The sequence below is a fragment of the Phocoena sinus genome, chromosome 11 (genome assembly GCF_008692025.1).
Source record: "Phocoena sinus isolate mPhoSin1 chromosome 11, mPhoSin1.pri, whole genome shotgun sequence".
In the NCBI taxonomy this organism is placed as follows: domain Eukaryota; kingdom Metazoa; phylum Chordata; class Mammalia; order Artiodactyla; family Phocoenidae; genus Phocoena; species Phocoena sinus.
In genome coordinates, this window is record NC_045773.1 from 24,629,166 (window position 1) to 24,656,535 (window position 27,370).

Below are 27,370 nucleotides of genomic sequence, written 5' to 3' on the forward strand. Positions count from 1 at the left end.
CAGTAATTTTCCTCCGACTAGATTTTGCTGTTGATTCAATGGCTCTTCCAACAAAGAGCATCTCCTAAAATGGGAAGGGTCTTTAGCTGAGCAGAATTTAAGGAGCAGGAACCTCCTACTTATTCTACTGAAATTGAAATGAAATTCTTTGCCTTTACTACTCAGAGTTTGGACAAGTTGCAAATCTAAGAAGGCTGATCCCCCGAGGTCAACCCATATATAAAATGGGATCTTGGTTTTCAACCAACAGTAGTATCAGGAGATCAAGAGGTGTAATGCGATGTCTGCAAAACTGATTCACTAAGAATTATGAAAGCTCTTCAGATAATAGTTTTTTATATACTTGTAAGTACAAGTGCACACATAATGCTAGGCATGATTTTTTAAAGATCTGATCCACGTTTCTTACAGGCTAGCAGGACTGATGGTAAATCCTTAGCAAGAAGTTGGGTATTTTACTACTGAAAAAGGGAAAATGTGGAGTCCCAAGGAGCATTTTTAGCCCTGATCCTATTTCTTCTGGATATTCTAGCTTTCCACTTAAACCACGCATGGTATTCTGTGTCACATGTTTGGTTTAAAAATGAAGATGTTAAAACGAGTACATTTCGTAATAAATGAGCCCAGTGACTTAGCTGAGAACCTGTGATGGAAATTGGATTTGTTTTCTGCTCCAGCCCTGAAAGCGGTATGGTTTACCATGATGTCCTTCTGTCTGGTCCACCCCTCTATCTGTCTGCCAGTCCCCAGCGGATTTACCTGCATTCAGAATGAGCCGAAGGTGGAAGCCAAAATGTTGTTGATAAATTTATGTATGTGTGAAGTGCAGAAGTGCTGAACAAAAACAAGCTGATGGAAAACACCCACTCCGGGAACCAATAATAATCTCTTCTTGCCCCTCTCACTCACTTCCTTTCAGCAACCACTGGAAAGAAAAGACAGCCAGAATAGCTCCCAGCACAGCGCTGCCAGCCACCGAAGCCTGCACACAGCCTCTCCCGGCCACGGCACACAGGTGCTACCCGAGTTCCCACCCGCCGAGGCCCCGGCTCCAGATCAGACTGACAGCTCTGGGCAGAAAAAACCAGATCCTTTTAAAATCTGGGCCCAGTCCAGGAGCATGTATGAAAACCGACGTGAGTAGCACCCTGGCTCCTGTCTGCCCTGGACTCCGCCGCAGGGCTCCAACTCTCTTCTTGAGGCTTATTGAGAATAGATTGTCAGTGTGTGAACAGGAGAGAGGTAAATCCAGGTGAGAGGTGACAGCATCTCAGAGCAGTGATAGAATCTGCTGGATATTCACTGAGGCCCCGTTACGTCTTCTGTTTGGGCAGGTGGGGTAGTCATGGATGGTCATCAGATGAAGGGCCTGGGTAAAATTGATTTATTTTTCCTCTCCATTAAAAGAAGTGGCCAAAAAAAAAAAAAAAACAAAAAGAAGTGGCCGATAAGTGCTGCTGCCCCATTAATTCTTCCCTATATGGAGATGGTGGCCTCCTCTGAGTTCTTGTCTTGTGAAACAGCTCTGATATACAATAGAACATAAATACGATTGGTTTGGATTGCAGGAGTAATGAGAAGAAATTAAATGCTTTCTTAGTGGTCTTGGTTTTTAAGAATACTGGTAATTTTTTTTTAAACATTATCAGTCTTTCTAAACATTCCCCTTAAAAAGAAAAAAAAAGAGTAGTGAGTGGTTTGTGGTTTAATCATTTATACTGTGGTTAAGTATGTTCCTTTACCTTCACCTTTTTGAAAAATATGACCTAGTGATGTCATACATAGTACCTTTTGGGCTGTTATAAACCGAGTAATCCCTTCACATTTAATGTTTTACTTTTTATTATGAAATGATTTCCAAAAACTATTCACTGTAAACAATATTCACTTATCTTACTGTTACCAATCAGAGTTCCTAAAATGCTTTCATCTTCGGGGATACAAATGGGCCATTTTTGTTTGCTTATTTTGGCGGTTGCTCTCACTGACCTTTTCTTCTGAGTATGATTGGTTGGGACGAAGCCTCTATGAAAAACATGCACTTCATTTTCCCTTTTTGTCATAGGATAGGAGAGAATGATTAATGAGGGAGGAGGTGGGTTTGCTGAAGGGTCAGATTCAAACTGGAGGAGAGAAGCATTCTGCCTTTCCTCTTGGTCCCCAGCCCCCTCAGCACAGGTTTCATTTGGAGCCACACCTGTGGTTCTCTTAGCAAAGCCCCGTGGAGGGCCGAGGCAGGGGGGGTGGGGTGGGGGAGTGGGGGGGACACTGAAGCCCCCCACCCACCCCCTTGGACTTGGCTGTGAAGCATTTTACTTGCTGGCTAGAGCCACTCCTCTGTGACCCAAACCAAACAGGGGAGTGAGAACAGCATCCCTGCCTGAGAAGGAAAGTGGCCCACACTGCTGGGTGCAAGTCAGCATTTAGGAGGCACGAGGGATGACTGGAGTCTTGGTGATGATCAAGTTCTAGAAGTCACCGAGGCTCCCTCTGTGCTTTTCCTCTTCAAGGAAGAGAAATCATTGCCTTCTTACTACCATAGTGCGTGGAATTAAGTAGGCTGTTTGACTAAGGCTTCACTGTGCTGGCAAAGCCTGATCACTTGAGAAGGGGTTTATTTAGTCCCTAGACTAGAAAGACCCCTGAGTACACCTCACTCCGGGCCAAGGAAATGAAGTTCCATTTGGAACATCCCTTGTAAGCAGTAGTTGCTAAGCATGAACCTGGTGTCTGTTCTCACTGTGTCTTCTCACTAATTGGAATGATTTCATGGAAGAAATGTTTTCCAAAGAGGAATATTTTCACATTCCCTTCGCATTTCTCTTTAATCATGCAGGTCCTCCAATCAGTGACCCAACTTCAGTTGAGTGGAGATAACTGCTTTGTTGACTATGCCCCTGCTTTTCTCAGTAGAGTACACATTTATGACTGAGTTTCCCATGTGTGAATCTTTTTGCGATAAAGTAAATCAGGTTCTGAAGTGCTGGTGCGGGCTTCGTGGATTGACAGACAATTCTAACGCACCCAAAGAATAGGAGGCTGTAGCTCAGATGGCATTTTTACCTTGATGGAAGCAGTATTTCTTCAGAATTTGGTATTTAATCCATTTTTTAAAAAAGTTTTCACCAGAAAAAAAATAAGAAAAATATGTCATTCTGCCACAGCCAGCTGCTCTAAGCATTGAATGAGAGGCAGACTGAGATATTTGTAATGGTGCCAGTGTAGGCCTTAACTTTCTCGAACATCTAAGCAACAGGATCTAGCGGCACAAATGAGAATCAGGCTTTTTGCTGATTAGACGCTCCAGAATTGAGTGATTGTAGCAACCTGACCGATGTTAAAATTCACATAGATTTCTTCCTCACCACTAAATCAGGATAACGATGAGACTTTTCCCTCCATGATAATTATTCAGTATCTGTCACAGATTTTCTTTTTTCACAGTACCTATGAATGAACTATGTCAATCTTGTCTTTTTTTTTTTTTTTATCTTGTCTTTTAATCAGTATTTGGCTTTATCCCAGATCAGGTTCTGCCATTCCCTTAGGCTGTTTTTTTATCTTGTCTTTTGGAAAAAAATGAAAAAGTAAAGCATGTAGCCTCATTAGATGTGATTCCCTGCCCCTCTCCCCAAGACATATTAAAACGAGCAAAGTACTCCAGGAAAAAACCACGAAAATTAAAAGTCAGCAGGTAACATCTTAATTGTACCCTTAATTTATCCCCCTGTTTTGGGAAAATATATTTTCCTCATGTTTCATTTTATTGTAAAGGACAATGTGAAGATTCTTAACAAAGTCTCTGATCCAGTTCCTTCACATGGTCTGAATACCGTGCAAAATATAGCATTCTCGATATGGCCGTCTGTCCAAAACAGCAGTGTCCAGTTGAATCAATCTGAATTACAGATGTGTTAATAAATCCCTCTGAAGAGCTTAAGTGTTCAATTAAGAACTGCATGGGTGGTGGTGGTGGATTAACTGGGAGATTGGGATTGACATATATACACTAATATGTATAAATAAATAACTAATAAGAACCTGCTGTATTAAAAATAATAAAATAAATTCAAAAAAACCCGAGAGGTATTAAAAAAAAAGAGAAAGCATGCTTGGAAGTCCTTTAAAAGCCATGTTGCCTGTTTGTTTTTTCTCTAGATAACATGCCAGTTGTGTACATCTTTTAAAAATGTGCATCGATGCAATCTTATTTATAAGTGTTCAGGAAGAGCAGCTAGTCACCCACTAGTGTTTACTGTGAAACAAATCTAAAGCTTGCAGTTCAAACTTTGCCTGTTCACAAAAGAGTTGGGAAAGAAAAATGACAAAGCTGTCATTTTAACCAGTGTACACGTGTCCCTCGAGAGAGACATGCTTAATGGTCGGGAATTGGTGTACAGCTCCTTATCATAGTTTAAGGAGCTTGGGTGTACGTCTAGATTTTAGAGCTATTATGACAGTTCTTATTTGTGTATTTGTTCAGCTCTTGGCCAGATCTGATGATTTGTGTCACTAAACAAAAGACTGTTTCGGTTGAACTGCCCTAGAAGTCATCTGAACAGGTTTTAGCCCAAGAAATAATCCCACAGGAACTTGATACTATTTAAATAAACACAGTAATGTGGCTGTGACAAAAGTATGCTTAAATTTTTTCGAAAGGAAATAAGGGGTTAGAACAAATCTCAGGTTCATGACATGATTCAAACAAGGTCATAAGAGAATGGGTACTTCAGGGTATAATTAAATAGGAAGAGTCTAAGATGGTAAAGGTTAGTTCTGTGAAATTCTCGGCGGTACAGTTGTAAATTCTAGCTTTTGAACAAGAGAAGTACAGTGGGAAAAAAAAAAGAATCAAACCATAGTCTTTAAAATCCACAGCAGCCTTGACCTTTATTGTGAAAGCTTAACTGCACCTTCCTTATCAATCAAAACTAAATTAAAATGAACTAAGAGAAAACACATACATTCAGCTTTGCAAAATTGTGACATTACTATTCCAGCTATGTCACCTTCGCCTGCATCGGGATTGAGCAAGGGTGAAAGAGACAAAGAAATCAATTCCACGAATTTTGGAGAATGTCAGAGTAAGGATCTGCTGAAAACTTTCATTTCTCCATTATTATTCATCCTGTTTGATGTTCCCATTGGTCTAGGGGGCTAGAAAGAAACTCAGAAAAAGGAGGGAAGAAAGAGGGATGCCATGAACAGAAGTGTTTGGGGTGCTTTTATTGACCAAGGCTAGAGCAAAGACAAGATGAAATTAAAAGTGATGGGCATTTTTTAACCAAGTCTGCAAATGGTGTTGTGTGTCTGTAAGTAATAGAAGACGCCAGGGGAGTTCTCTGCAAAACATGGTGATTCCATTTGTTTCTAATTATCAAAGGAAGTCTTTTGACTGCTTTATTGGGTCATTGGTTGGAATTACCAAAGGAAATTGAGCTGCTCTGATTGTCCCTGTACCAGGGGGCTTAGAAGTGAAGAGAGCTGGATGAGATTTCTTAGCTCTTCTTGATGTAGTCTCAAAAGAAGCGGGGGTTGGTGATAGTAATATCAGAAAGATGGTTCTACCCTGCTGCCTCTTGAAAACTTAATTCTAATAAAATCTGCCTGAAATAAAGAAAAGAACAAAAAATGTTTGGGGGGAATAGTTTAGAAACTTTAGTGTCCTTGCTAAGAAGGGACAGCAGAGGACAAAGAAGAGAAACATCATTCTATAATTCTCTAATATGTTTCAGTACTGATTGATCACCAAAGTTATATATTTAGAACATGGCATTTGGTTCGTAGAATATAATTGTCGAGATGCCCAAGTTCAAGAACCAAAAGACTTTCTTTTAACACATCTGTGTTTGTGTGTTTTCCTGAAAGGCTCATCATTGGCATCTTCTACATCCTTGGTGTCTGTCATTGGGCAGCTTCATTTTCAACAGGAAGCTTTTTAAATAAATTTGCCGTCTGTTTATTAATTCTCAGAGGAACAATTTTTTTTCCAATGGACTGAACTGTATGATAAGCCTAAGTCTGTTGGCCATAATTGCCCATCCCATGGTGGCTTACTCCTAACTGAGCAATAAAATGCAGAAACTTGCTACATTTGGTTACACTGTAGGATGGGCAGGTGTTCCTGTGTTAAATGTTGCTGCAGAAAAAATTGGTCTGAGCTGGAGGTCTCTGCAGAGGTCTTTCCCTTGTTCACAGAAGGGCTCATCAGATTTCAAGCAGACTCTGCCAAGAACCTAGTGCTGGCTGGAAAGCACCCATGGTCTGTTTTGGTAATAATCCTCCAGCTTGAGTGAACCAAAGACGACGGAGACGCAACCTGATTTAATTTGTTGTTTCAATGAGGCTCTTGAAACAATAGCCAGCTACTCAAACAGAAAGAAAATATTGTTACCTTTAGCATGTTGAAGAAAATACCATTCTCGAATTGTGTCCCGTGCTGTAGCCTAACTCCATGTACCATGGCATCTTACAGCTTAGCCTCAGCAATTATAAGAAAAAAGCATTGGATAAGAAGCTCCCTTGAAAGCACGGCATTAAGATAGCTCAAGCACGAATATTCGATTCAGACTCCTCTGACTGGTGCTTACGTGTTCATTTAGTTTCTTCTCTCTCGGCATACATTTTAAGCTCGTGGGTGAGTCCCGAAAAGGGGACATCTCTCGCTAGCTTGAAGTCTAAACAACCACCTCCTTCTTCCCTATTCCACTGTACAAAATCAGAGAAGATGGGAATTAAGTTCTCAGTACATACGCAACTCCTTCAGCCCCAAAGCCAAGGAATTAAAGAAACCAGAAATTCTGCAGAACAGTATTTGAAAATCTCCTTTAGGATTCATGGCCACTAAATTATATATTTTTTCTTTAAATAAAAGATTTGTCATTTTACAGACTGTAAAACATACTACTTAAACACTAAAATATTAAGTAAGAATTAAATAGAAGTAACCCTTTTTTTTATTACTTTAGTTAAGTAACAGAGTGTTATATAGGACAATCTCATGTACAGTAAGCGTGTTCTTAAGGAAAATACTTTTTTAAAAAATGAGATTTCCATTTGAAAGCCCTGGACTATTACTGAATTTTAAAAGTAAAATATCAAGCTGTTAGATAATAAATGAATACTTATAGTGGTGAAATATTATAGGCAAATACTGGAATAAAGCACTTATTTTAGTGATGAAATATGGCTCATAGATATAGGACAGTTTTGTTCTCACCAGTGATCTTAAGGATATAGAAGGCTGACTACTTTTTCATAATAGCAGTGAAATCATAGTAAATTTTATAAATTTGGAAATATTAGGATGTTTGAGAGTAACTCTTTTGGCAAAAATGATCTAACATGTCATATTCTTGGCTTTGCTAGTCTTGATTACTTTAAGGGAAAAAAGAAGTGATTTTCTTTTTTTTAATTGAGAACACTTTGTACCTCGAGCTGTTTTCTTTCATCTTCTAGTTGATAGCATCAGGCACTTAACAGGTCTTCTAAATCCTCAGAGCCAACCTGTACTTCAGAGGTCGCTCTGACAGCATGAGCTCCTTCCTCAGACGTGGGCACCCACTTTGCGAGGCAGAGCCTGATGAGTTTAATTTATTTAATTCCCCTTGCACCAATACCCAGGAGAGTGGTGAGTGCTGACTGCAGCCTTCCTCAGGGACAATGGCTTGATTAGGAATTATCAAACAGTGATTAGTCCTTTGAAAAAAATCTTAAGGCTCAATGACTATTCCTACCATTTACTTTCACCCAGTGTCCTCTGTTATTGCACCCGTCCAGATTATTTTGTTTACTTGTGTGTATTGGAACGCTGTCATCTGCTCAAACACCATCAGTATCGGTCCTGTTAACGGTGTTCGCCTTAGGGCTCTGATTCCTTTTATCCGAGAAATAATCTCTCTCTTCCTCATCCCTCTCTGCAGTTCCAGATTATCAAGAACAGGACATCTTCCTCTGGAGAAAAGAGACTGGATTTGGATTTAGGATTCTGGGTGGCAATGAACCAGGGGAACCTGTGAGTCTTTTGTCTCCCTGCCCCTTGCCCCCCATCCCACCCTACCCCGCACCACCCTGTGCAGTTTTCTAAGACTTCAAGGCAAATTGGCAGCAGTGACAAATCACCAAGATTTGAGTCCCGCCAGGTGCACCCCTGTTTCGTCTTTTTTTTTTAAATTTTATTGGAGTATAGTTGATTTACAATGTTGTACTAATTTCTGTTGTACAGCAAAGTGATTCAGTTGTATATAAATATAATTATAATTATATATATATATATATATATTCCCTGACTGTTTCATCTTAAGCACTGGGGGTTATTCTTTGGATTTTGTGAACTCTTTCTTTCTTGATAAAGAAGGGACTAGATCCTTTCTAAAAAGTGTGTGTTTGTGTTTGTGGAAAGCGGCAGCTGCAGCGTCTGGAGCTCCCCATCAGAGAGAAGGGAACCGAAAAGCAAAATAGGAATAGACATCAACTGGGAATACAGTGGCCTGATCCTTCTGGCCAATTCTGTTAAATCTGCCAGCAGCTAGTTGGCTTTGTATATTGAGTAGCTAGGACAGAGAGCGCTTGACAAGGCATTATGAAAGGTTAGAGAAAGTAGGACCACGCTCTTTACAAAATTAGGGAAAGAACCCTGAACAAGGACCAGGAGACATTTAACCTCTCCAGGCCTCATCTTTAGAATAAATTGAGGAGAACATCACAGGATTCTTTTGAAAGGGGAAAAGAGAACTAAAGATAAGTATCGTTCATTTCCTCATCACAGTAAAAATAGCTGTTGTTTCTTGAGTGCTTACTATGTGCCAGGTGCTATGCTAAAGGCTTCTAACACCCATTCTTCTCGTGTATCCATCAAATCTATGAATCTGTCCCATTTTTCAATCATGAAATAAAGACACAGAAAGGTTAATGAACCTGCCTGGCATCGCAGAGCTAGTAAATGGAGGGACTGGAAAGGGTGTGATTCCAGAGTCCATGTTCTTAAGCACTCTTCTGTCAAAGTTCTTTGTAAATGATAAATGCCATGTAAAGGTCACTGTAGCATCATTATCTAGAGAGAAGGCAAGCAAGGCACAATATTTTAGCTAAAGTATAACAACAGCAAGACACGAAATATAAAGACCTGCTCTGCATGCAGGTGCTATAGACTATGAAAATAGGGATGCCCAACCAGACTTGGCTTGATTCATCCCTTCATTTAACACCACTTATCATGCATTCCCTTTTGCTAGGCACATGCTGACCTTTAAAGCAAAGTTGTATGGACTATTATAATTAGTAGAGTTTTCTGAACAGAGGCCTCTTAGGTGGATAGAAGAGGGGGAAAAGTTTTTGCCAATGAAGGGAGTAAAATGATTTATTTTTGCAAAGGGGAAGAAACAATGAGTCAGCAAACCACAGATAAATAAATGTCAGGGTACTAAACAAGAAAAAGTTATTTTTTCCATTTAAGAATTATTGTATCACCTAGCACAGCACCTGGTACCCAGTGGGCGCTCAGTAAGGGTTTGTGGCATGGATGCAGACATGAATGAATGAACTGAATTGTTTTCAGAGGTTGTGAAGGCCATCATTTTACAGGCAAACCTCATTTTATTGTGCTTTACAGATAGTACATTTTTTTACAAATTGAAGTTTGATGGCAGCCCTACATTGTCAGATGATGGTTAGCATTTTTAACAATAAAGTATTTTTTAAATTAAGGTATGTACTTTTTTTTAGACATAATGCTATTGCATACTTAAGACTACAGTATAGTGTAAACATAATTTTATGTGCACTGGGAAACCAAAAAACTCATGTCACTTGTTTTGTGGTGACATTAGCTTTATTGCGGTGGTCTGGAACCGAACCTGCAATATCCCCGAGGTGTGCCTGTAATAGTAAACCAAAAGGTCAGTGTTTCATCCATTGTCCAATTACTCAACAGATTTATATCGGTCACATCGTACCACTGGGTGCTGCTGATACAGACAGCCGCCTGAGGTCTGGGGATGAATTAATCTGTGTGGATGGGACACCAGTCATTGGCAAATCACACCAGCTTGTGGTCCAGCTTATGCAACAAGCCGCCAAGCAAGGTCACGTCAATCTCACGGTGCGGCGTAAAGTGGTGTTTGCAGGTATGTTTTTCATTCATCCCTTTAGACAGTGCCTTGTCACTTTATGCACAGAAGAGGCCCCTTTCCTGTGTCCGTCTCCTCAAGCATGTATTTTAGCAAATGTTTATGAATGTGATTAAGCTCAGAATTTCCAGATGGAACCCTTCAAAACTACTGTCACTTAAAAGCACTTTAATGGGGCTTCCCTGGTGGCACAGTGGTTGAGAGTCCGCCTGCCGATGCAGGGGACACAGGTTCGTGCCCAGTCCGGGAGGATCCCACATGCCGCGGAGCGGCTGGGCCCGTGAGCCATAGCCCCTGAGCCTGCGAGTCCGGAGCCTGTGCTCCGTGGCGGGAGAGGCCACATCAGTGAGAGGCCCACGTACCGCAAAAAAAAAAAAAAAAGTAAAGCACTTTAATGTGCCATCCGTACATGTTCAGCAAAGGCTTTTAGAAGAAGCCTAGTTGAATATATGTTACCTCCCTCCATCCCCTTGCTAAACAGAACTTAGTCATTCTCTTCACTTGATGGGAATTCTCAACAAAAGAGGTTAGGAGAATTGTAGCTTCAAATTAAGAGAGCAAAAATTAGGTTTGCACTGCTAAATAAGCTCATAAAAAAGCTGCTCTGTTGTTGACAGTCATATGTATTAAACTATTTTAATTTTTTACATTTTCACTATAAGCAAGTTGTAGAGCTGGCCAGTTCTAGGTCATGTTTCAGTCCTTCCTCCTGCAACTCAAATTCGTATACATCCTTCCAGGCCCAACTCAAAGATAACCTTATCTGTAAAACCCTCAGAAATTCCCTCCTTCCTCCAACTGTCTGCTGAGTTTAGCCTTCCCTTCTTGCCATCCTTGGGCATCGTGGTTCACTTCCGTATCAGAATCTGCCATTTTGAGGCAGTATTGGGTAAGTGTCTGCCCTTCCCATTCATTCACCATGTTTGCCTGCAGCCCCTGCCTCCAGGTATTCAAGACAGAACCCAGAATGCAGAAGAGGCAGATTCCATGTGGTATCAGTTGAATTATTGAAGCAGGATGACGTGAAATATTAGGAATTCTCCATAGCTGTAATACTAGTGAAACACCTGTTTTATCAGATAAAATCAACTGTCATCTTGTTTTAAAAACAAACAAAAAAAATAACTCATAGGGACTTCCCTGGCAGTCCACTGGTTGAGACTCCTCGCTTCCATTGCAGGCGACATGGGTTCGATCCCTGGTTGGGGAACTAAGATCCCATATGCCTCCTGGCATGGCCCCCCCAAAAAAAATTTATAGGGCTCATTTAAATGGTATATAATTAATTACAAAAGAATTAAGATGTCAGATTCCAGTGTGAGAGCCCTACCTGTTGCAGCCATGAAAAGAGTGTTAATCACTTACGTCCCTAGAGCTCATTTATGGCCTCAGGATCTTAACGTAGTATCCCACGCAACCAGTAGCAGCAATCAGAAATGGCTTTTGAGATGAGATGAAAACTTTCTGACTTCACTGGTCCAAATAAAAATAGTAGAGCAATGTGATTTTTGTTTGTTTCAGATGTATTGGGGTATTTAAGATCTGGGTTAAAGGCATGTTCAGTCTTTGAAAAGACATAAGGCTAAGGGAAATAAGCCAGTCACAAAAGGACAGATGTTATATGCTGCCACTTCCATGAGGTACCTCGAGTAGTCGAGTCATAGAGACAGAATGTAGAATGCTGGCTGTACCAGGGGCTGGGGAGGGGAGAGTGATTAGTTAGTGTTTAATGGGTACAGAATTTCAGTTCTGGAAAATGAAAGGGTTCTGGAGATGGATGGTGGGGATGGCTGCATAACAGTGCTTCTGTGCTTAATGCCACTGAACTGTACACCTAAAATGGTCAAAATAGTAAGGTTTATGTTCTGTATATTTACCACACTAGAAATGAAATCTGTGAAAGGAGATGCTTTGGGGAATAAATTTAGTAGTCCTATCCAAAACCTGAACACATATTTTGCTGTTGACATGAAAACCAAGTCGCTCCCACCTACTACGGTGGCTATTTAGGAGTGCTTTACCCTGTCACTTGAGAAAGCAATAAAACTGAAATTTGATCAAACGAATTCTGAGGGAGGCTAATGTATCCAATTGTGTGATCAGAGTAGATCATTGACATCTGGAAGCGAGGAAGAGAAGCGAAGTATACCTCTGACAGGTGTTGTCAGGAATCCCACAGGAGGGAAATCTTAATGGTACTGTCAGCTTACCATGTCTCTGGTGATGGAGAAAGCAAAGCAAAACTGTTTGCAAATCTGAGCAGAATGTGACTTGCGGGTAATGACAGTTTGAGTGCAGCGAACGGCATATCTCTGAGGCAAAAATGGTAGTCACCCTTGCTGTGGGCCACACCTCTACATCCTTCAGTGGGTCATTTTTGTTTGTTTGTTTTGTTGAAGTCCAGTTGCTGTACAATATTATGTAAGTTACAGGTGTACAAGGCCGTGATTCACAATTTTTAAAGGTTGTACTCCATTTATAGTTATCATAAAATATTGGCTGTATTCCAGTGTCATACAATATATCCTTGTAGCTTATTTTATACCTAATAATTTGTACCTCTTAATCCCCTACCTCTATATTGCCCCACCGCCCATTTTCTCCCCATTGGTAATCTCTAGTTTGTTCTCTGTATCTGTGAGTCTGCTTCTTTTTTGTTATATATACTAGTTGGTTGTATTTTTTAGATTCCACATATAAGTGATCTCATACAGCATTTGTCTTTCTTTGTCTGACTCATTTCACTCATCATAGCGTCCAGGGGTTGGTTTTTGATTTGTGAACCGGGAAATATTTCAGACTGGGCCGATCTTGCTGCAAATTTGAGTCTGTATGCAGATGTTGAGATAACAATATTGCTGTAAATGATACAGAATTGGGGTGTCCCCTTTGGTGTTTTTCCATGAACTCTTTTCAATTCCTGTATCTCAGTTCTGTGAGGCCAGCTGCTGTCATAGCTGTCACTCTCTTGATTTCATTGCGGAGCCTTGGGGGAAGGAGGAAGGGGTGGCAGGCAGGGCACGTTTCTCACAAAGGCGGGTAACTGAGAGGTGAATCTCTTGCACAGCCTCCAAAACAGAGAATGAGGTGCCCTCGCCAGCCTCCTCCCATCACAGTAGCAACCAGCCGGCCTCACTGACCGAGGAGAAGCGCACTCCACAGGGCAGCCAGAACTCCCTGAACACGGTGAGCTCCGGCAGCGGCAGCACCAGCGGCATTGGCAGCGGCGGCGGCGGCGGCAGCGGCGTGGTGAGCACCGGCGTGGTGAGCACCGTGGTCCAGCCCTACGACGTGGAGATCCGGCGCGGGGAGAATGAGGGCTTCGGCTTCGTCATTGTGTCGTCGGTGAGCAGGCCTGAGGCAGGGACGACATTCGGTGAGTGCGGTCACTTCTCCCTAGTGTTTCCTGGGTATGCCCGGTGACTGTTCTATGGCAAGTAAAGACAGCCAAAATCTCATTAACAGAAATGCTTTTCATGCTTTCCGCTTCAGATGATGAAAGTCTTAATTGAGGATGGAGTTAGTTGGGTGGCTTTTCCCCTCCTGAAGGCTGGGATTTTTTGTTTTTAACCCTTCAGCTTCCATTCTGATTGCGTGTTCACAGGCAGACTATTTCACGCATAGGTGAAATTTGCAAAGCAGACCCTTGACAGGATAGAGTGTGAGAAATTCTTGCTAGAGAAAGCCGTTTGCAAAGTTCTGAGCAGGATATCAATCATAGCAGTTGCCTCAGAAGGTCTGAGTGGTTTTTTTTGTTTTTTTTTTTAAATAAATTTATTTATTTATTTTTGCCTACGTTGGGTCTTAGTTGCTGTGCACAACTTTCTCTAGTTGCGGCGAGCGGGGGCTACTCTTCATGGCAGCGCGCGGGCTTCTCATTGCAGTGGCTTCTCTTGTTGCGGAGCACGGGCTCTAGGCGTGCGGGTTTCAGTAGTTGAGGAGAGCTGGCTTCAGTAGTTGTGGCACACGGGCTTAGTTGCTCTGCAGCATGTGTGATCTTCCCGGACCAGGGCTCAAACCCGTGTCCCCTGCATTGGCAGTCGCTTCTTAAGCACTGCGCCCACAGGGAAGTCCCGGTGTAGGAGTTTTTAAAAGAAGCATATGGTTGTAGAAATAAATGCCAGGGGAAAAAAACAGGTATAAGGAGTAAAAATATATATGAAATGCCCCTACATCTTGTCCTTTCTCTACTCTATCCCCATCTGAAATTTTAAAATTTTAATTTAAAATAATAAGTTTACTGTTGCTTGGTTAAGAATCTAATTAAAATCTGAGTTCAGAGCCGCTTGTCTTCACTGCCCTTGAATTGTAGCAGGGATGATCGTCCTGTCTTATCCAGATGTTGGGGGTTTCAGCAGAGTATGGAGAAACACGGCTGTCACCCTCTCAGAAGGTTAACTCTCTGCTGGGTGCAATAGCTGAGACAAATAGGAAGCCAGGTGATTCCAGGAACTAGGAATCTATGAATCTGTTTCCTATTAGGATGGATTATAAGTATGTACTCCAAAACTGATCACCTTCTTCATTAAATAAAACATCATTTGTTATTTTCCCGAAGCACATTTGTTAATTAATCTGAAATATGGTGGGAGACAGTGAAGGGCTGTGCAAGCTTTGGAATGTACTTCACCTCTGTTTCCAAATGACTTACCCACGAGGAATCTGAGGACCCGTGGCCCAGGTCGTTTGTTGGCTGACATCAGCTAGGTGCTCCCTCCCGTTAGCTTTCTGCCCCGGTACAACTCCATTTGCCTCCATTTAGTCTTGGTACATTGTTTCCTGCTAAAGCCATTTCCCACTAAAGTGCGTTCATTAGGAGACAGTGAGTTAAGCCAGTTCCATGCATGTGTGGCTGCCGAAACAAACACCCATTACTAACAGTGCTTCTGTGAGCTCCATTAATGACATTATCACAGCATGTCACGGGTGGTGGGTGACTTGACCTCAAGGCAAGGTTGTTTTTGCTTTGTTTTTCCAGTAGTTTTGGAGACTTTTCTGCTTAATTTAAAAATAAAAAGAAAGGCAGGGGGGGAAAGAAATCTCAAGTTATTTTCTTTAGATCTACAGTTTGTCCCCATGTACCCTGTGATGTTCTCAGGATTTCAGAGTTCTCAGTTTCCCTTTCTAGAATGAAATAGCAGCTATGTCTGTGTTATTTAACGAATACGGAATGACTTCACCCACAGTTTGGTCTTTGATTGCTTTCCTCTGGCTCTTAATACAAACAAATTAAACTTTCCCTAATACCTTGCATGAGACTTCTGAGCTATGCGGAGCTTTCCTCCCACCTGCTGTATGATACCTTTCCCATGGGACTCGTCCTTGGAGATGGGCTAAATTTAATCAAGACCTTGAATTTGGGTATGGAGGCTTTCCACCACACCTGCTTGTTGCTTGTTCCAGAAGACTGTTTAACTACCTTTTGAAAGATTCTTTGACCTTGACCTTACATCCCGTGATACAGACTCAGGCAAATATGCTGAAATTCAAAGGAATTGTAGCTCATTTTCCCACACATTTCTCTAAATTAGGACGGAAGAGTCCTCTCAGTTAGTTTCAACATCTCCCATGTTAGTTTTGACACCTTTTCCCACAGTGGCTCAAGTATACAACTATCTTTACAGCCCCCAGGAAGACAAACTCTCAGAATCAGTGAATATGCCTAAGAAAGTTTGAAACTCAGTATGCAATTATCTGGAAACCCTGTGTCAGGCGTCAAAGCCAATTTTCCACCTCTCTTTAAAAGTTACCAACGCTCTTGGTTGTGACATGAAATGCCTCAGAGCACACAGTAAACCTTCTTCAAATGCACTTTTCCTGGTTTTTCCTCTCGTAGCTGTGTAGTAACTGATCAGGACAAAGGAAATGATTAAAGGAAAAGGGTTGAGGAATGATTTGAACCTAGCTTTGGTTCACTGTCCTCAGCCTGAGTATGTACTAGATTTTCTTATTCCTTTGAGGGGATTTTTATGAGGAACAAGGAGGATTTCAGAGCTAATGAGCCATTTGGGCCCTTCTCTGAAAGCACACGAGAGAGGCTGATTGAGCAAAGGTCATAAAAGGAAAAATACGTGTCAAGGTTGGGTGCCTTCTTGGCTCATCTCATATGTGCCCTTTTGCTAAACCTTTCATCATTCTGAATAGAAGGCAGAAAGTCTAAGTGTTTGTCTATTAGGCATTTTCAGATTGGATTTTTGGCGCTAGCAGACTCCTAGGCCTCACCAGACGCCCAGTGATTATTTTTTCTAAATGGAGAAAGAACAAAACATTGGCAGAAGCGTAAGCAACACCTGGCGAAAATGATGTGACATGAGCACAGAATGCGCAAAAGCCTCCCTCCCAGCTCTGGGTTTCACCTTTGCAGCCCCCAAATAAGCCTACGGCAAGTTATTTTTGGGGCTCTTGAGAATCTTCAGAAGTTCCTAAAGATCCCAAATTTTGCCACTGATCGAAGGAGGGAAGCTTGGGGTCCCCCCTTCTTTTGAATCGGGAAAGGACTGCAGCAATGAACTATCATTTTTTCAGGGCTGTAACTTCTTAAACAAACGCCCGGAACTTTGCCAATGTTTTGAGCCCCGGCACAGAGTTCTCCTTTAATAACATTTGCTTAATGCTTTGATTAATTAACACTTAACCTTCTCTTTCCCTTCTCAACCCTTTTTCTCCTCCCTTCACTCTATTCCCACGTAACTTAAAAAAAATTAAAACTGACTATCAAAGCAGGCAATGCATGTGTGGCCATGCCTCACAAAATAGGTCGGATTATTGAGGGGAGCCCTGCTGACCGATGTGGCAAGCTGAAAGTAGGAGACCGGATCTTGGCGGTAAATGGATGTTCCATCACCAACAAGTCCCATTCCGACATTGTCAACCTCATCAAGGAAGCGGGAAACACAGTTACCCTCCGCATCATTCCCGGGGATGGTAAAGTATACCTATTGTGTGTGTGTGTCTCTCCAGCTCTGTCTCTGTCATTAGTGTTCATGTAATTGAATAGTTTTGACTTAGAGGCAGCCGTATCCATGTCTAACTGAACATACCCATCAAGCAAACATGAGCCACCGTTACTAAATCTTACGTCACCCTCTTGACTTCATCCTCTAGCCCTGGGACCCTGTCTTGCTACAGAGATAAACATTTCAGAAAAATCTTTAACTTTCTCCGATTTATTTTGGCTTTGGTGCCCTTGTCTTTAAAACAGCAGAAAAGTTTGAGTACAAGTGGTGAAGCTCGTCTGATATTCTACCTGGCAATTATTAAAGATTTTTTTTAAAACAGTGACTAAAATCTGAATGTGTAGTATGGCGACATCACAAAAGTTATGTAAGGACAATGCAGAGCCAGTGCTCTTTTTTTTTTTTTCAATCTGAATAAGTGAATGTATCAAAGTTTTTTATTTAATGGGAGGTTATTAGGATTTGTGCCTATGTGGTTTGTCCCTAATTTTTGCATGTGGATGAAAAAAGAATAAAATCTCTGTGTTTTTGATATTTTAACCGGCCTCCATTAAACTAGGCCTGTTCTTGTTTATTTGTTTGATTGGTTCAATTCAAATCTTTGGTTCTTTTGTAGCAGTGGTGATTCTGTCCCCTGGGGGGACATTTGGCAATGTCTGGAGTGGGTGCTAATGGCCTCTAGTGGGTAGAGAGCAGGGATGCTTCTAGACCTCCTACAGTACATGGGGCAGCCCCCACTGTCAAAGATTATCCAGCAAAAAGTGTCAATACTCATTATTCATATTTAATAAAAGTGAAGTTGATAACGCTAATGTCACTAAGTATAGATCCTTCAGAGAATTAAGTCCTGTATATTGACTTCCTTCTAAGCAGATTTTGCCCTTGGGAAAGAAGTGATAGTTGTCCTAGAATGTTTCAGTGTCTTTTTTTTTTTCATTCTTGCTACATATGGTATAAAATAAAATATATTCTAAAAGTCAATGAGTATTTCTCAAGAGGAAACTGTGGTTTATGGGGGAACTGTGATAAAACTCTCTGCCACTGATCTATAAAATAAGAAAATCAGAGATTTTATCTGAAAGTAATTCAGCAGATCAACATTTTTATATACTAATTGCTAGAAAGTGAGCCATATTATTTTAAAACTCGAGTGCTGTAGACTGTGCCTTTCAGAAGAAGAAAATCTAAAACCGAACAATAAATATTTGAACATCGTTGGTCCTAAGAACAGAGAGGTTCCTCTGTACCCAAAATACCCCATACCAAATGTAGAGGAAAAAATAGCTCCTTGAATGATGGTCTCTTTCAGCCTGCCTCAAATGCATGGTTAGTAATTTACCATCTGGTCTAGAGTCCATTCTACCTATTTACCACACTGGAAAGCTATTACAGTTTAGGAAAGTGATCACAAGATGATAGAACATAGGTTCCTAATGGAAAGGATGAAGGAGGCCAGAAAAATTTGGTGACAAATGGTTGAGAGAGCCTAATGTAGTATATAAATTCAGATATATTTATCTCCATGCTGTGGAGAGATTTCAAAAAAATTAATCCAAAAGAAAGAGACACAGGAATTGACTGGCTGGGTCTGTGTTGGTCAGTCTTAATGTGGGAATGAGAATTTCCAAAAAGGAAGGAAGGAAAGAAAGTGCTCCTTAAGGGAAGGGCTTAGAAAAAGAGTTCACAATCGGGAAAGGTGTAGATATGCAGAAGCAACTTATACTCCTGTGCACATACTTGTTGACTTAATTTAATGTTCTTCAAGGGAAAATAGTTTTGGAGAACCTGAACACCAAAAAATAGAACGCAAGGTAGATCATCCAATAACAGTTGTGAATAAAAAGACGTTTTTTAAAACTTCAGTCCTTCAACAGTGAAGAATTCAGACAGGCATATCACAGGCCATCTTGGTTAGAAGAAAGTAAACATTACAGTTGAGACAGTGTAGTTAAGGAGCGACGTGTTGCTGAGGATGTGATTTCATTCCATGATATTTCAGGAATTCATCACCATGGTAATAAAACTCTTCACCAATTACGCTGTAATTTTCAAAGTCCAGGTAAAGCGAATCAAGCCTGGCAGCCAGAGGGTGGGTTTGTAATGCTCATCTTTTAAATGGGGCCAAAAGTTGCCGTCTTGGAAATTAGAGTGAAGGCAGGGGAGTTAGGTTTCTGGAGAGATGGAGAGATGCTGGAGCAATCCAGAAGGATTTTGCAAAAACCTAGAAGACAGAGAGTGACCATTACAATCTGATGAAGAGAAAATCGTGCTGGATCCACCTCCTCTCCGTGAAAGTGTGTTGGACATGGTAGATTGTAAGGTAAAAGGAAGGTGTTCTCTCCATGTTAGGGACCTCTGATCTCCTTCAGTCTCTCACTCTAGTATTTAATGGATCCAGTAGCCCAGAGGCATTTTGTTCCATGATCCTCACAAGGAGACTGAAGTTCTTCATTAGAGTGGCTTTGGAGCTCTTAGAAATACATCTTGTCCAGGGTACTGTTCTCAGAAACCCAAGGAGGCACTTCACAAAGAGGCTCTCTTATGAGTCAGACAGGAGATAAGCTGACCAAACTTGGAGGAGATCAGGCTAAACACTTTATATGAGCTTCTGGGCTACAGTTATTTGTCCATTACTGAGTTGAAGAAGACTAACTCATCCTTTCTTTGCACAGTTCCTGAAAGAGAAACTTACAAAGCAAGGTAGTCTTGAAATGTCACAATGTGGTTGAGCAATTTTCAGTTCTTGAGGTTTATTTTTATCAGACATTCAAGTCAAAGGTGTGACAAGGATTGAACTGAAGTCATCATTTTCAAACTGTCATTTAACATTTGTGTTCTCTGACTTAATCCTGTCATGTGAATCTTATTTCAACTCAGGATAAATATTTGCAAAATGTGTATCCAGAGATTCCTCTAAGAGCTCACCCATCTACCATTAATGGAGTCATGAATTAAGGAGAGATTTGCATATAGTTAATGACCAAGAATGTCCCCAAATGAAATTCACAACCAAAATATTAATATACGGTTTAAAGGATTAAACTATACCTGGTATTAGTCCCCAAATGACTTTATTATATACTTTCCCTCTGTTCTACATAAGGCATTGTAACCATCATTTTGATTTCTTACAACAAATTGTTTTAGTTTTCTAAATAAAAAAATGATCAAATTTAAGGAAAAAAAAAAGGAAGATGCACCATTGGTTGGGCAGTGCTGAGAACCCACTCCCCATCCACTGCTTTATCTAGCTCATGCTGCTTGTTCTTTTTTTTTTTTTTTTTTTTTTGCCACACTGCACGGCATGTGGGATCTTAGTTCCCCGGCCAGGGATCGAACCCGTGCCCCCTACAGTGGAAGTGCAGTCTTAACCACTGGACCACCAGGGGAGTCCCATGCTCATGTTCTTTTTTCTTATCATCAGTCACGTGATTCTCCAGCTTCACTCCTCTGTAAGTAGTTTCCCTCACTGTGCCTCTCTCGTTTCCTTCTCACCTTTCTGGCTCCAACAAAGGCTTTGAAACACGACCCCCTTGATGTGGCACTATCGTGTTGTTGGAAGTCCTGCCTTCCCAGTTCTAGGACAGGCCTGGCTCAGAGTTCTCACCATCTCCGCTTTTACTACCTTTGGGACCAGGATAGGAGATGAAGTGGGGGCAGAGCCTCTTCTCCTGTGAGAGATGGACAAGGGATAGGAAATTGATCATGGCAACACAGAAAGGCCCACAGAATGGCTGAACATACTGAATTTGAACTTGAATTTTTACTAGTTACACCACACATACTTCCTACCACTTGTGTTCTATAGAAACACCCTGTGAAATCTGGGTGGAATGAGACTCTAATCAGACAGAGCAGACCCTGACTGAGACAGGCTCACATGGAAAATCATCAGATAGAATCAAGTTCAAGGTAATGAAAATATTTATGAGCTTAAAAATATATTATTTAGGGACTTCCCTGGTGGTCCAGTGGTTAAGACTCCACGCTTCACTGCAGGGAGCTCGGGTTAGGTCCCTGGTTGGGGAACTAAGATCCCACGTGCCGCCTGGCTCGGCCAAAATAAAGAAAGAAAGAAGGAATAAAAATAAAATAGAAATATATTATTTAAATGTAGTCTTTTTTCTCCTGAAGTCTTTTTAAATTTTTTTTTTATTGGAGTATAGTTGATTAACAGTGTTGTGTTAGTTTCAGGTGTACAGCAAAAGTGATTCAGTTATGCATATACACGTATCTGTTTTTGTACTTCACATCTCTCTGATTTAAAGTATTTGCTTGTATAGGTAATAGGGCTTGGCAACATAGATAGTGCTATTTCCTTGGCAAAGGCCTAAAAGAGTTTACTTATTTAATAGAAAGCTCTGTGGATATGATAGCTAGCATATACTCGGGCAAGAAGAGCAGGGTTTCCATCGTATACATTTTAAAAGTCTCCCAAAACTTTTCATATATTTATGGCATTTAAATTTTCAAATGCTCCCTTCAGATATTTATTACATATGTGTTTATGCATTAAAATATTTATGAAAGGAATGATTGTATCCGTGGTCGACTTGCTTGGCCTTGTAATGTGGATTCCATAAGGATGGCTAAGGATATTCACATGGGAGCAAGGTTGGAATTGTAATCACTTGCCACGGAGATAACTTGAAACCCAAGATAGGCGGCGCTCCTGTCAGGAGTTAGTGCCCTGATTTAGCATGGCACCGTGACAGTGCCTTGAGAGCTAGGATATGCTCGTCTTGATACACGATTGCTGTAGAAAGTGTAGTAATATCCATTTTCATTCCTCTGGGAGAGCTAAAGCCAGGTGTGAACACTGTTTAAGAAAGGATGTAGGGCACTTTTTGGAATTTATCATGAAAATAGCCAATCTGTCCATCTATCTGCTTTGGAGTTTTAAAAGTCAAATACCTTGACACCCCTTTATAAAACTGCCTCTAGGGTGTACTCTTATATCAAGCCCTTTTACATTTTTTTTATTATATGGGGCAAATTTTGCTTTGGGATAGAGATATAAATTTGTGAGAATGGACTTCATCTCTGTATTTTAAAAAGCTGGAGAGAATTTCAGCACATACTGTCTTGGTTTAATTCTAAACGAAGATGTAAAAGCTCATTTAAAAACATAAGCTTATATTAATAGATATTTAAAAAGCGTCCTGGAAATCTAGGGTATACTGAAAGTTATTTTAGTGCTCGGAGATGGCCCAGGAAGTCTAGAATTCAAAACCAGGGTATTTTGTATCTTAATTAATCTCTGATACTGCTTAGTGAAGTTGGTGGTACTTACACAGGAAGGTAAAAGTACTTGCTTATTTGAAGAGAATGTACCAATCCAATACGATTTCCGTGATACCAGTGCATAATTCCCTTGTAAACAGAATGAAACTAAAAGTTAACTATCAGGCAGGCCCTTGGTTTAACTCCCATTGCCTCCACTTGCTCTCTGGAAGACCTTGGACATGTTGCCTACTTATTCTAAGCCTCAGTGTCTCTATCTATAAAGTGGGGGTAACTAATTGCACCTATTTCGTTGAGTTGTGAGGATGAAATGAAATAGCACATGTGATAATGCACCTAACACAGTGCTTGGCGTGTTGGAAACAATTGAGATATGGTGGTTGTACATAGATTAAGGAAAACAAGCAAAAGGAGAAAAATTCAGTGGGCTCAGCTAGGCATTTGCATATTAAATGTTAATTTTTGAAATGCTTAAAATTAAGCTTCAATCCAAAACAGATTTGCATATAAATATGTGAAAAGTAGCAAAGGAATGATGGAAGGAAAATTAATAAAAATTCTATTTATACGTTTGTTGAGTGATTATTATATCTCATCAAACCTTGAAAATGGCATAAGTATTAAAATGGTTTGAGAATGGGATCTGCCCTGCCTAGAAAACTCTGGCTACCAAAAACACCCAAGAGGGACTTCCCTGGTGGTCTAATGGCTAAGGCTCTGGGCTCCCAATGCAGGGGGCCTGGGTTCGATCCCTGGTCAGGGAACTAGATCCCACATGCCGGAACTGAGACCTGGCACGGCCAAACAAACAAACAAATAAATAAATAAATCTTACTGGTTTTAAGCTTTTTAAAAAAAACAACAACAAAAAAACACCCAAGAACTCTAAAGGGGAACCTCTGCACAATTGAGTAATTATAATCACTTTAATTACAAGGGAACATTCTTTCTGGTATGCTGATGATGATTTCCCCATGGCCCTAGCAATCTTGTGATTTCCCAGAGAGTCTCCATAAAATTAATTACAATGAGCAGTATGAAGTTTTTAAAAATCCACGTTTATGAAACTACTGGCAAATCACATTGACAGGCTGTGCGGTCTCCTAGTCCTTTGTACGGGCACAGCAGGCAGACTTTATGAAATACCACTTAGATTTATCGCCTTGGTTGTGCCGCTTAACTGCAGTCATAAAAATGGACTAATAATATACTCAATATTGTGATAACAGTAATAAATACATGCCACCCATAAAAAAGATGCTCATCATTTTTTGAGCAGTTTTTATGTGCCAGGCATGAGCCCAAACACTTTCCTCCCAGGTAATCTTTGCACCGGTGTTCTTAGATATTTCTGTTATGCTGTATGTGTAGATGAGGAGACGGAGGCATGGAAAGTTTAAGTAACTTTGCTTCAAGTCCCAGCCAGTAAGTTGCAGAGTTTGGGTTGCAAAGCCAGGTAGTCTGACTCTAGAATCTGACCTTATAACTATTACGCCTGACAAGCTTAAGAAGTACCACTTCCCCACCTTGGAGTGTCACAAAGCGTATTGGCACAGTTAAGGGTCCACAGGAGAAACAAAACACAGACACACAAAAACATTTCTCTCTGTGTCACCCACTATTTTTCACCCTATTTGACCACAGATTACTGTTCCCTCAGAATCTGGAGCAACATTTGGTAAAACAGATTCTGTGGGAGACATCATCCTAAAGCATGAACTGGATTCACATTTTAGTTCATCTGGTCTAGTTACATTTTCTTACTAATCTTGCACCTTCGCTGTCCAGATCATAATCTTTAGAGCTCGAATAGAAACTGTTAAAATCGTATTTCAACTTTCTAATTTTGCAGAGTTCAAATAACTTATACACGTTACCACAGTAATAAATACAAAGTAGAAGTAGTAGCAAGGGCCACAGCTACAGCCAGTGTGTATTGAGTGCTTACTACATGTCAGGTACTGTGCTAAACATTTCATATATTTTTACCCAAGAAAAGGGAATTATTGTCATCATCCCCTTCTATCAGATGAGGAAAACAAGGCACACAGCTAATGAGTGGGGGACAAAGGGATTTGAACCTGGGTCTGATCTCCAGCCCTTGCTTTTAACGCCTATGTGTAATGAAAATAAAATAACAGGAAGTCAGACCTAATCTGAGTAGTATTTTTAGGAAAGTAAAATGGAAGATTTTTGGGGATTCTACCTTAGGAAAGTAAAATCCCAAAAACTTAGGATTAGTGAGATGTCCATAGAAACTTGGTTATACATGATGGGTAGATACATGTATTCCACAAACACTGGAGTGCCCACTGTGAACCACAGGACTCCTAGACACTTGTAGATTTCACAGCACACTGTGAATTAAATGGGCCTTTATAGGCTAATCTAAGAACTTCACCACCACATTTAGCATTTTCTTGATTAGAAAACGTGTGCCAAGTTCCAAACAGTCAACCTAAAAATAAATATTAATAGTGTAACTTGCTCATAGTTGCTTACTATCTGCCTTGACCTTAATGGAGAAATAATTAGTAATAGAACATACAACTATTACAATGTGAATGATTGTATTTTCATATATGCATGTTGGTTTGCGATCTATAGGCATGTTCATGAGTGTTTTCAAATTCTGGGTCTCCAAACTCCCAGAGATCAATGAAGTTGCTTATGAATGTGTTTAGTGGAGAAGAAAGGCAATTTTCATAAGAATATAATCATATCCGTTACATTAGGGTGGCTTCCTGATCTGTACAACTTAGATTTATAAACTCCAGCTCTAACTCATGCAAGTTTTAAAATGAACTCTTCGTGAGTGAATCTAGGCGAGGTCTCACAAGAATTCCACATTTTTAGTTGTGCTTCATTTTGTAAAAGCTTTGGGGAAGAAAGTAGATGTTATGTGCGTGTGTGTTTAACAAGATGTTAGCGCACTTTTGATTTTAATAGTCACATGAGAAAATCAAACAGACTCACTAAAGATCGCTGAAAAGTTGCAGGAAACATTAGCAGAGACATTATCAGCCTGTAGAATTATGGGAAATAATTCTGGTGTGGTGCCACGATTTGATGGGCCTGCCCTTTATAAGTGATGGGGGAAGAGTGAAAGGCACCTACCTTGGCTACAATTTTAAAGTACCATTTTCTTGGGTAAACTCTTTCTTTCATTTGTGGAGATGTCTGATTGGGAGGAGGGTAATGGGAGTGTATGTGGCTCACATCATAGAAGATCTTAGAATGGTCCTTTAAACTCTTGTTGAGAAATTCAGTTCAAAACTGTTTGAAGTGATGACGGAGAAGCCAGATAGAATTCACAGGTGAGGCTTCTGCACACCTCCTGGTGTGACAGTGTCTTCTCTGGGGCCTTCATTTCCTGATGCTCTGTCTTACCCTGCAGAGTCTTCAAATGCCACTTTGCTGACCAATGCGGAGAAGATTGCCACCATCACCACCACACACACCCCTTCGCAGCAAGGGGCCCAGGAGACCAGGTCAGACATGGCTTTGGTTTCTTTTGTTACTTTCAAGGGGAAAAAGTAACTCCTGTTGTGGCGATGCTCCTCCTTGATTCTTTCTCTGTCTCCCCGTGGGTTGCTCTTATACTTTTATCTCTCGCTTCAGCAGGAATACCACCAAACCAAAGCCGGAATCTCAGTTTGAGTTCAAAGCACCCCAGGGAACACAGGTGAGGGCCATTTCTCTTTCTTCCTTCTTGGCTTGGTGTGTTTCCTTCCAACTTTCTAAAGCTGTTTTTACCAGGTATCTTCTATAAGGTACCCTCAATTAAGATAAATAACTTTTTGTGAGGGGTATGTACTAAACATGTACTCATATTGGTTTATCAAGGAAATGACATTTTATTTTACTACCTTTGAAAAATATTCCTAGACATCCTTTTCTAGGCAGGGCTCGGGGGGAAACCCAAACAAAATAAAAGCTATAATTGTGTCGAGGATTGGTGATCAGAGAAAGAGCAAAACAGCTCATGTCTCGTCATGGTACTCATAAAGGCATTTATGTCAAGAAAATGTCTTTTTGTTAAGGTGTTTCTCAGACTTGTGAATTTCAGGTGAGACCCCTTAAAGCTACCCAGCTGTCACACGAGGTGGTAATGGAGGGTGCACAAGTAATAGCAGGTGAAGCAAATTTGGGAAACATGGGGTGATACAGAGTTAAATAGGTTTTTTTCTCCCCCCGACTGGCCTTCTCAGAGCCTTCCCTAATCCATTCCCGATTCTCCTTAATCAGCATGGGTACCACTGTCCAGATGTGTGGAGGTAGTTGTTGGTATCCTAACGATGAGATGTTTTCAGACGTTGGGCAGGGAGGCTGAATACCCAGAAATGTGCTGGATGGTATTATTTAATGAAGGATTTTCCTGCCCCAAATGCAAGTTGCAGCCTCACCGATTAAACTTTAATATATGCGTGTTGGCACGCAATCTGTATGCACACTCATGAATGTTTTCACATTCCGGATCTCCAAACTCCTAAGGTTAATTGATATTAATAAACAATCAAGAACCACCAAGAAGGGGATAGAAACTGTGCCTTTGTGTCAAATGAGCATAATGGAGAATGTTGGGGAAGAGGGAGAGAGAAATGTGTGTGGATTTAAGTCCTCCCAGAATGACTGCACTTAATTTCTTTGAATAGGAGCAAGATTTTTACACTGTGGAACTGGAAAGAGGTGCCAAGGGATTTGGCTTTAGTCTTCGAGGCGGCCGAGAGTATAACATGGACCTCTACGTTCTGCGCTTAGCAGAGGATGGTCCTGCAGAAAGGTGTGGAAAGATGAGGGTAAGTAGGGAGAGGCGTCTGGAGTGGACATAAAGAAGTCATCTGCAGTGACTTCTTGACATCCTATGGTTAGAACCTGCACGTTCATGAGAATTACATGTTTCTAAAGCTTTCAGGACACTCCAAGTGCAGGACTCCCACCCTAGCATAAATCTCTCCCTTAAGCATAGTTAGTTGTAGCTGCTAAAGTTAGGTGAGCTCTTCCAACTCTGAGGTTGAGTGAAGGATTAAAGTCACTTATGAA

The 27,370-nt window shown here is 40.8% G+C and overlaps 1 protein-coding gene across 23 annotated transcripts in view; it reads left to right on the forward strand.

Annotated features, from left to right (window-relative positions):
- MAGI1 (membrane associated guanylate kinase, WW and PDZ domain containing 1) overlaps positions 1 to 27,370 on the forward strand; it is a 623,501-nt gene that overhangs the window by 586,207 nt on the left and 9,924 nt on the right. For 3 of the 23 annotated variants that reach the window (XM_032648638.1, XM_032648639.1, XM_032648657.1), the window contains exons 14-22: positions 920 to 1,136; positions 5,001 to 5,084; positions 7,923 to 8,014; positions 9,932 to 10,124; positions 13,195 to 13,503; positions 16,848 to 17,051; positions 25,725 to 25,818; positions 25,952 to 26,012; positions 26,983 to 27,126. In XM_032648638.1, coding sequence (XP_032504529.1) covers positions 920 to 1,136; positions 5,001 to 5,084; positions 7,923 to 8,014; positions 9,932 to 10,124; positions 13,195 to 13,503; positions 16,848 to 17,051; positions 25,725 to 25,818; positions 25,952 to 26,012; positions 26,983 to 27,126 — 1,398 coding nt within the window. Of the gene's footprint in view, positions 1 to 919; positions 1,137 to 5,000; positions 5,085 to 7,922; positions 8,015 to 9,931; positions 10,125 to 13,194; positions 13,504 to 16,847; positions 17,052 to 25,724; positions 25,819 to 25,948; positions 26,013 to 26,982; positions 27,127 to 27,370 lie in introns of all 23 variants that reach the window. The other 20 variants (XM_032648652.1, XM_032648654.1, XM_032648658.1 and 17 more) reach the window with 13 other exon arrangements.